Source organism: Cornus florida, unplaced genomic scaffold (assembly GCF_030987335.1).
Source record: "Cornus florida cultivar Cherokee Brave unplaced genomic scaffold, ASM3098733v1 CherokeeBrave_3.0.0_Hap2_Chr08, whole genome shotgun sequence".
NCBI lineage: Eukaryota > Viridiplantae > Streptophyta > Magnoliopsida > Cornales > Cornaceae > Cornus > Cornus florida.
Window position 1 is genome coordinate 42741651 of NW_026775578.1, and position 9703 is coordinate 42751353.

At 41.2% G+C, this 9703-nt stretch overlaps 1 protein-coding gene across 1 annotated transcript; it reads right to left on the minus strand.

The window, feature by feature from the left end:
- Nucleotides 1-2668: 2668 nt before the first annotated feature.
- Nucleotides 2669-4946, minus strand: LOC132270140 (uncharacterized). Its single transcript, XM_059771344.1, has 2 exons — nucleotides 4511-4946; nucleotides 2669-3954 (listed from the first exon to the last, which is right to left on the minus strand). The coding sequence occupies exons 1-2, from the start codon at nucleotides 4944-4946 to the stop codon at nucleotides 2669-2671; spliced, it is 1722 nt and encodes a 573-aa protein (XP_059627327.1).
- Between the last annotated feature and the right edge of the window lie 4757 nt (nucleotides 4947-9703).

Sequence of the window (9703 nt, forward strand, 5' to 3'; positions counted from 1 at the left end):
TTAAGGCTGAATGGCACTCTCTTCAGGATGACGTTGATGTCCTGAAGACTGAGAAGAACGTCGCCCTGACTGAAAGAGACTCACTGGGGGCTGAGAAGGGAGATCTTCAGCGTACACTTATTGCTGAACGGTTGACCCATGCTAACTCAAAGGAAAAGCTTTTAAATGAACGCTTTTCTTTACCGAATATGATTGGCAAAGTTGAGGGTGGCATGAGAGCTCTCCTTGCCCGCTTCACTAGAACCAGTGCTCTCAGGTATGCTAAAGGGTATAGAGACAGTTTTATTGACCATTCTCCCCCTGATGGTGAAACTAGCTCCTGTGTTGGTTTAGATGAGCTGGACACCTCTTTGGACATCCATCCACCAAGTAACTACCAAAATCCACCCTGTGACCCTGCTGAGAATACACTTATTGAATGCAGAGAGGTTTCAGCCTCAAGGGTTGTTCCACCCTTCCATCCTTTGAACATTCTTTCTATCACTCCTATTATCCCCTCCACATCAGTTGCCTCGGACAGACTCGTGCTAACTGAGGGGGTGATTCATCTTGACTCTCCATCCAAGGATGATAGTACAGCTAAAAACAGAGAAGGCCACAATGGGCCAGAGGGCAATGATGGGGGAAACAATGAGTCATAGCTTGGAGAAGATCGTGCCAACTAGCACTCTGCCATCTCTTGCAATAGGTTTTTTTTTTTTTTTTGAATGTATCCTCAGAGCATCAAGCCATGTACCTCAAAATCGTTTTGTAATGAAGGAACAAGAAATGATAATACCTCTTTTTGGAAAAACTTATATTCTTCAATTCTAGATGCTATGATAACTTAATACCTGACTTTTTTCTTTAATTTCAAGTTTCAGTTTTCAAATTTCATTTTTCAGAAGTGTTTGGCGTTCGGCTTGTAGTGCCAGCTGCCACTAATTCTGTTAAGTTCCTGGCGCTCGGCTAGAATGCCACTTGCCACTCGGCATATGTTTATTTTTGAGCAAGTGTTTGGCGTTCGGCTTGTAGTGCCAGCTGCCACTTACTTTGCTAAGTGTCTGGCGCTCGGCTAGAATGCCTCTTGCCACTCGGCATATGTTTATTTTTGAGCAAGTGTTTAACGTTTGGCTTGTAGTGCCAGCTGCCACTTACTTTGCTAAGTGCCTGACTTTCGGCTAGAATACCACTTGGCATATATTTATTTTTATGCAAGAGTTTTGGCGTTCGGCTCATAGTGCCAGCTACCACTTACTTTGCTAAGTGCCTGGCCCTCGGCTAGAATGCCACTTGCCACTCGGCATATGTTTATTTTTTAGCAAATGTTTGGCGTTCGGCTTGTAGTGCCAGCTGCCACTTACTTTGCTATGTGCCTGGCGTTCGGCTAAAACGCCATTTGCCACTTAGCACATATTTATTTTTATGCAAAAGTTTTGGTGTTCGGCTCATAGTGCCAGCTGCCACTTACTTTGCTAAATTCCTGGCGCTCGGCTAGAATGCCACTTGCCACTCGGCATATGTTTATTTTTGAGCAAGTGTTTGGTGTTCGGCTTGTAGTGCCAGCTGTCACTTACTTTGCTATGTGCCAGACACTCGGCTAAAATGCCTCTTGCCACTTGGCATATATTTATTTTTATGCAAGAGTTTGGTGCTCGGCTCGTAGTGCCAACTGCCACTTGCTCTACTATGTGGGAAGAATGCCAATTAATCTTAAGCAAAATAAACTTTTTTCATAAAACTTGAGAATTTTGTACACTTGCAAGAATGCAAGTCAAAACGAGCATACTGTTCGGAATTAAATTCTACTTTTACAGTAGTACCTTTTCAGAGACGTGGCATTCCATGATTTACTGACCAACCTTCCTGCCATGGTCTCCAGGACGTATGCCCCCTTCCCTATGACTTCTGCAATCCTGTATGCACCTTCCCATGGTAAAAACATCTTTTTGACTATCCCCACCTTCCTTTTCAGAACCAGATCGCCAAGGGCGAAGTCTCTGTGCTTCACTCTCTTGTTATAGCTATTTACTAGCGTCTGCTAATAAGAAGCAAGCCTTATTACAGCTGCGTCCCTTTTCTTCTCCAGCAGATCAAGATTAAATCTTAACATTCTATCATTCTGCTCTTGATTCCACGCCAATCTTCTAGCGGTTGGAACTAAGTGCTCGATTGGTATCACTACCTCGGTGTCGTACGCCATAGCAAATGGGCTATCCCCGGTCGGCCGTCTTCGGGTTGTTCTGTAAGCCCACAAGACGTTCAGAAGCTCGTCTAACCATTTTCCTTTTTCATTTTCGAGCTTCTTCGTGATGCAGACAAATATTGTCCTATTCGTGATCTCAGCTTGACCATTGGCTTAGGGATGGCTGACTGCTGCCAACTTTTGATTAATTCCATATTCTTCCACCAGCTCCTTCACTTGCTTGCTATCGAGATTGGTCCCATTGTCCATAACGATCAACCTTGGTACGCCAAAGCGACAGATAATATTATTCTAGATGAAGCGTCTCACTTGAGTTTGGGTAACATTAGGGTACGGCTCTGCTTCCACCCACTTGGTGAAGTAATCTGTTACTAGCAAAACATACTTGTTCTGTGATCTTGTGGTCGACAGAGGGCCAACCACATCCATCCCCCATTGCGCGAAAAGCCCTGGCGTGGCCATTACGTGCAAGTCTTCAGGTGGTTAGTGTATCAATGGTCCGAACCTTTGGCATTTATCGCATCTTCTAGAGAATTCTTCTGCACCTTGTGCCATGTTTGGCCAAAAGTACCCTTGTGTCATTGTTTTGTGTGCCAAAGATCTTCCTCCCGAATGATTTCCACATACACCTTCATGAATGGTTTGCATGATCTGTCTAGCCTCTATTGGGGTAACACACTTCAAGTATGGACCCGAAAAGGACCGTCTGTACAACTGATCACGCACAATAGCATATTTCGCGGCATTGGACCTAATTTTTCTTGCTTCATCTTTTTGTTCGGGCAGCACACCATCACGTATGAAAGCTATGATCGGATCAATCCAGCTCGGCTCATATGGTATAACATTAACTTGCTGAGCGCTCAGATCGGGCAGTTCATAAAAAATGGACGACTGGATCAACACGTCAACCGGGATGACCCTAGCCAGTGTTTCTCCAGAACTGGATGCACTACAGGCCAAGTGATCGACATCTTCATTATACTCCCTCGGCAACTGAATGAACTTAATCTGATCGAAGTCTTTTACCTCACGCAGAACTACGGTTCGGTATGCTTCCATGGTCTTATCTTTGGTTCCATATTCTCCAGTTACTTGCTGAACGATTAGCTGTGAATCGCTATAAGCAATTAGATTCTTAATCTTCAGCTCTTTAGCTAACTTCAGCCCAGCTAATAATGCCTCGTATTCAGCCTCGTTGTTGGTTGCTTTGAACTCAAGTCTGATCACTTGGCTCAACGTGGTGCCCTCTGGTGTTTGCAATTTGATTCCAATTCCTGCCCCCATTTGATTTGAAGAGCCATCAACAAAGAGCTTCCATAAGGAACAACTATAATCTTCCTCCAAGTCTTCAACATCACATTCAAGTAGGAAATTAGCCACCGCTTGACCTTTGATTGTCGTTCTGGGTTCATATGTAATATCAAATGAGCTCAACTCAATGACCCATTTTGTCATTCTTCCTGATAGATCTGGTTTGTGCAAGATCATCCTTATAGGAAAAGTAGTTAAGACGACAATTAGATGGGATTCGAAATAATGCCTGAGCTTCCTTTTCGCGTTAACTAACAACAAGATTATCTGTTCGGCCTTTGAGTACCTTTTTTCTGGCTCGGCCATTGTTTTGCTGACATAAAACACTGGGAACTGCTTTCCGTCTTTGCAACGGATCAGAACGGCATTTGTCGCGATGCTGGATACCCCAAGGTACACAAAGAGCTTTTCATTTGGCTTGGGAGTAGATAGAACCGGAGGGTTTCGTATGTAATCTTTCAGGTTGGTCAATACCTATCATTGTTTATCCCCCAGGCTTATCTTCCATGGCCTCGTATCGTGTCAAAAAATAGTTTACAACGGTCTGAGAGCTTAGAAATGAATCGGCTCAGTGCAGCTATTCGAACCGTGAGTGCTTGCACTTCTTTAATTGTCTTTGGTTTTGCATTTCTGATCAAAGCTTCCGCTTGGGCTGGGCTAGCCTCAATTCCTTTATGATTGACCACATGTCCCAAGAATTGGCCAGTGCTTACGTCGAACGAGCATTTGGTTGGATTAAGCTTCATTTCGTACTTTCTTAACACACCGAACACATCCTGTAAGTGCTCCAAGTGATCGTCCTTTTTTTTTTACTCTTTACCACCATATCATCAATGTAAGCCTCTACAGTCCTCCCCATTTGACTTTTAAAAATCTTGCTGATTAGCCTCTGATAAGTAGCTCTAACATTCTTTAATCCGAACAGCATGACTTTGTAGCAGTAGGTCCCACGTTCGGTAACAAAAGAAGTTTTCTCTTCATCAATCGGGTCCATGGGGATCTGATTATAACCTGAGTAAGCATCTAGGAAGGTTAATCGTTCGTACCCAGCAGTGGCATCCACCATTAGATCAATCCTTGGCAATGGGAAGCTGTCCTTTGGGCAAGCTTTGTTCAAATTAGGGAAGTCAATACATACTCTCCATTTCCTATTCTTTTTTTGCACAACAACGACATTGGAGAGCCAGGCCGGGTATTGAACCTCTCTAATGAATCCTGCCTCGAGCAACCGATTAATCTCCTCAGCTATGATTCGATTGCGTTCTGGAACAAATCTTCTCTGCTTCTGCTTCATAGGCTTTGCATTTGGATCTACATTGAGGGAATGACAGGACACAGAAGGACTAATTCTAGGCATGTCTGAATGGTTCCACGCGAACACATCTGCATTCTGAGTCAAGAAATCAATCAACCTTTGTTTCTCCTCTTCAACAAGTCTGGATCCCATCCTCGTTGTTTGGTTCAGCTTTTTATGGTCGATCTGCACATCAAGAAGAGGTTCTGCGGTCAGAACTGGCGGCTCTTCCTCCTCATTTTTGTTGGGTGGAGGTTCCTATAATTGCTATCTTAGACTTGCAGAACGGATGGGAATTTTCCCCTTTCCAGCAGACTTCAAAGTCACTAAATAACACTTTTTAGCTGCAACCTGGTCCCCATGAATGTCAATCACCTTGGTCCTATCTGGACCCAAGTATCGCATCACTTGATGTAGGGTTGATGGGACACCCTGAATCTGTGAATCCACCCTCTCCCATCAAGAGGTTGTAAGATGGATGAATTTTTACGACCATAAAACTCTTAGTCAGCACTCTCTCAGCAGCTTGCACTGTCAATTCCACCATACCAATAGGCTCCACCCGCTTCCTGTCAAATCCTAGCAATGGATTTCCTGTGGGTTTAAGTTTCCCGGGTTCGATCTCGAGCCGGTCGAACGTTACTTTGGGCATGACATTTGCACTACTTCCTGGGTCAATCAGAACTCTTCGCACCAGGCATTCTATAACTGTCAGACTAATGACCAGTGGATCTTCATGAGGAACCTGATTGCGTAGCAGGTCTGTTCTGTCAAACTTTATTTGTGCTGATACGCTTTACTGATGCAAAGCATATACACTGCCAATCATTTCTTCATCTAGGCTTGGCGTAATCGCGTTCTGAGTAGCTCATCTGACTCCGCTGTCTGTTCATGTCGGCCATGAATTGCATTATAATCTGAATGGGCTAAGTGCTGTGGTGATTCGTCTTCTGATTTCTCTTGATCTGCTCAGCCGGTCAGTTCTACACTTGTGCCGGACCTTGAACATATCCTGCAAATTCCCCCTTTACGATCAGCATCTCCACTTGCCTCCTTAGGTCCCTGCATTCATTAGTCTGATAGCCAAAGTCACTATGGAAAGCACAATGTTTAGTTTGATCCCTCTGTTCAAGAGGTTGGCTGATTGGTAAGGGAGGGCGAAACTTATCTTTGTTCTCTTGATATAGCCTTGCCAGGGTAACTCTGAGTGGAGTAACCAACTCCTCCTCTCTGGGCCTTTTCTCTACCTTCTAGGAGGTCTGACTTTGTGGCTAAACTTATTTTTGCGGGATCTTGGCTTCAGAATTCTCTTTTGTTGAAATAATTGATGTCTTCCTTGCATTAGCTGCCTCTTCTTCTTCCAGACGCATAAAATCGTCAGCTCCCTCGTTCAGCTCATCCATGGTCTTCGACGTATTCACCACCAGGCTTGTGTGGAACGGTGTCCCTCGGTTCATTGCAAGTTTAAACGCTTGTACCGCTGTGGACGGATGACATTCTATTACCATGCTTTTGACAAAGTTGAACCAGGTGAGGAAAGCTTGGAGTCGTTCATCTTCATGCTATTTCATTATGAAAAGGCTTGAAATATCCTTAGCCAGGCGTTTATTCCCATAGTACTGGCTTATGAACTTGTCACACAAGTCCTGGAAACTAGCAATTAAGCCTTGAGCCAGATTCTTAAACCAATTGAGGGCTGGCCCAGCTAAACTTGTAGGGAAGCATTTTCACATCAAAGGATTATTGTTAGTATTCAAAGCCATTTTCAACTGAATGTGGTAGATGTGGTCAACCGGGTCGGTTGTTCTATCAAACAGAATGAAGATCGGCATGGAAAACTTCTTCAGATTTAGAGCGTTTAGGATTTCATCAGTGAACGGAGATGCAACCGTCCTTACTGATGAGCGCAGTGTTTTGTTCTCTCTTGAAAACCGTGATAGAACTCCCAGATTGGCAGATCTCCTTTCTGAACTGTGGTAATCAAATGTTGCCATTGAAGGTCGATAAGGTGGATCAAACGATCTATCCTCTGCAAACTCACTTTGCCACGGTGATGCAACCCTACGATCATACACCGGCACTTCCTCTCGCATGATCCGTTCGCGGTGTGGCTCTAAATCAATAGATCCCTCTCGTTCTTCTACTTGACAGACATTTGGAGGTAGATCGCCTAATAAGACTTCATCACGATGAGGATCCACGCGATTGACACCTTCTGGATCACCTTGATGAACAGCATTGAACGGCAAGACTCCCTCTCCTACCGGAGGTGGCCTCGTAATAGTAGGAGCTTCACGACGTTCCATTCTAGCTCGCAATTCTGCATTTTCTTTTCTCATAGCTTCGATCATGTTCGTCAACTCATCGAGCTTTGACAGCTGGCTATTCTCCAAGGGATTTGAGCTCTCTTCTCCGATCATCATTCCTGATCGGAGCAAAGTCATTAACCGCGGATTTCTTGATCAGATCTGAGCTTTGCTAATGCAAACGCACCAGATCTGGACTCAAACTTGTTGAATTCTGTTCGTTACTGGCCGGATTTGAATTACTTCAGCTACGAGCTTGCCGAATTCGGCACTCTTAACAAGCCACAATTGCGCAGCTCGCCGAAATAAGCACAGATCAGATCTGCATAGATCGGACGCCAACCTCTCAAAACCAACTGGAACCGAGATTCATCAAGACAGATCACAATTTCATCAATCTTGATTCAGCTTTCAGAAATCAAGCGCCTTCTTCGCAAAGTGCTCTGAATCGAATCGATTCGGATCAACACCAATCAATCCTCGTCATTTTTCCCACAGATGGCACCAATTGAAAGTACAAATAATTTTCCCCAATTTTAGAGAGAGAAACTTACACTTCCAAAATATTTTTTCAACCACTTTTCCTTCTCATTTTCGTCTATTTATAGACGGTTACAATCACTCCTGGGCTGGACCTATCTTCTCTCCTTTTGTTTGGGCCCAATTCCTTTCATCACAATATGGGCTTTCTTAATGACTTCCTGGACCTGGGCCCATTCAGCGTGGACTTGCTCCATCTCGGCTGCCCATACCCGACCCGTTCTTAGCAATATGAATCATACCAAGCCCGAGTCACTTTTGGTGTCTTCAACTAAGCTTGAGAAGCAGATTATCATTCTTGAGGATAAGGTAAGTATTGCTAACTCATTGAAGGAATGTCATGCTTTGAAAATTGATTATCTTGAAATTGAATTGAAATCTGAACAAGGTAAACTGAAAGGGTTCAATATGAGTCAAAACAATTTTAATAAGATAATCAACATAGGAAATGATATAAATGATAAAACTGGGTTACGATTTGTTAGAGGTTCATCTAGTGGTCAAGGTAAAATAATTTTTGTTAAACCTGTTGATATGCCTAAACTGTTGGATTGCACTTTCTGTAGTAAGAATAGACATAAGAATCACTCATATTTTCAAAGGAAAACGAAAAAGTCTTCGAAAATTCATTCTTAAAATATTCAAGATAAGAAAAAGGTGTTTACTAAAAAGAAAAAGAATTTTGTGCCACCTAAGGTTTCTAAAGCTGTAAATTTGCCTAAGAAAAAGGTAAAGAATAAGAGAGAATTTCAGGAAGTGAGAATAAAGACTGTGTGGATCAAAAAGACTGATTTGATCAATTTTGTGCTTATTGAGTCCATGGAACTAGATTTCAAAAGGACTTCATTTTCAAACTGAGTCCTATAAAATTCAGTGATCATGGCTTGTGTTTAAAAGAAAATTTTGTTGTCATTGGATCACTTGTTAGAGTTTGGTGTGGGTTTTGAGTTTATGATCATAATCTTCTTGATATTCATGTGAAAATTCTTTTGAAGAATTTATGATTTATCTTTGAATGCAAATTAAGACACATGATAATTTGGATAAAAATAGATTATTGGTCTGTAATCTATACAATGAAAGATGATTTGCATTGATTAGGGGATTTTTAGATTTGAATTTCTTAAGTTCATAGACTTTTGTGCACTAGTCCATCTCTGACAAATTTGGTTGAAAATCTTTTGATCTGTTGACTAGAGTTTATTGTTCATAAAAGATATAAAGTTTATAGTCTAAATATATATATATATATATATATATATATATATATATATATATATATAGGAGCTTAAAAAAAATGAAAAATATTCAGCTTAAAAAAAAATTTGAAAGTTGCTGAATACTTTGCTAAGGAAAAGGCTACCTATTGAGATTTGATCGAAAGCTCCCATTAAACTGTGAATTGAAGCTAAAAGTAGAGATAAGTTGAGTTGGGGAATTGCTGACTACTCTTTAGAGTGAAAGCCGCCTTGCTTAGAAAAATTGCTCAAAATAATTTTATCTTGATGCTTTTCGATTAATAAGGTTTAGACAATAATCTTTTGAAATTCAACTGAAGATGGATTAGATTGGATTTCACACACACACATGAACTAGCTAGATTAATTTCTAATTTTTTCATTAAAATTTGCAAGTTTGATTTCATGTTGTGATTACTTTCTGGGATTTGAAATTATCTTAAAAGTCTGTGGAGTCAAATATTTGTTCTGTGAGATATTTTTAAAATTTCTTTAAAAGGATTTTGAATCGTGTGTTGACCGGATGATTTTAATGATTGATGATTTGTTATTTTAATTTAAAAAAAAAATTGAAAATTTTAAAACAAATTCAAAAAGATTTTGATTTATTTTTAGGTTTTTAAATTTTTCTTTGTTGATTGGATTTTTAATCACCAATGTGTTAGAATTTTTTTGGAAATTAATTTTTAAAATTTTTTTTTTTTCAAAAGAACACTATCAAGACTGTGTGTCTTAAACTGGTTCCAAAAGGTGGGAACTAGTTCAAGCTGTCAACTGGCTCAAAGCTAAAGTGGACTGTTGGTCTGGAACTGGTTCCAATGTTTAG

What these genes read in the sequence shown, in the direction of transcription:
- LOC132270140 (XM_059771344.1), bottom strand. Translation starts at nt 4,946, where the DNA reads ATGGGATCCAGACTTGTTGAAGAGGAGAAACAAAGGTTGATTGATTTC. An exon ending in CTTCCTAGATGCTTACTCAG is followed by an intron (nt 3,955 to 4,510) that starts GTTATAATCAGA and finishes CCAACCTGAAAG; the next exon opens with ATTACATACGAAACCCTCCG.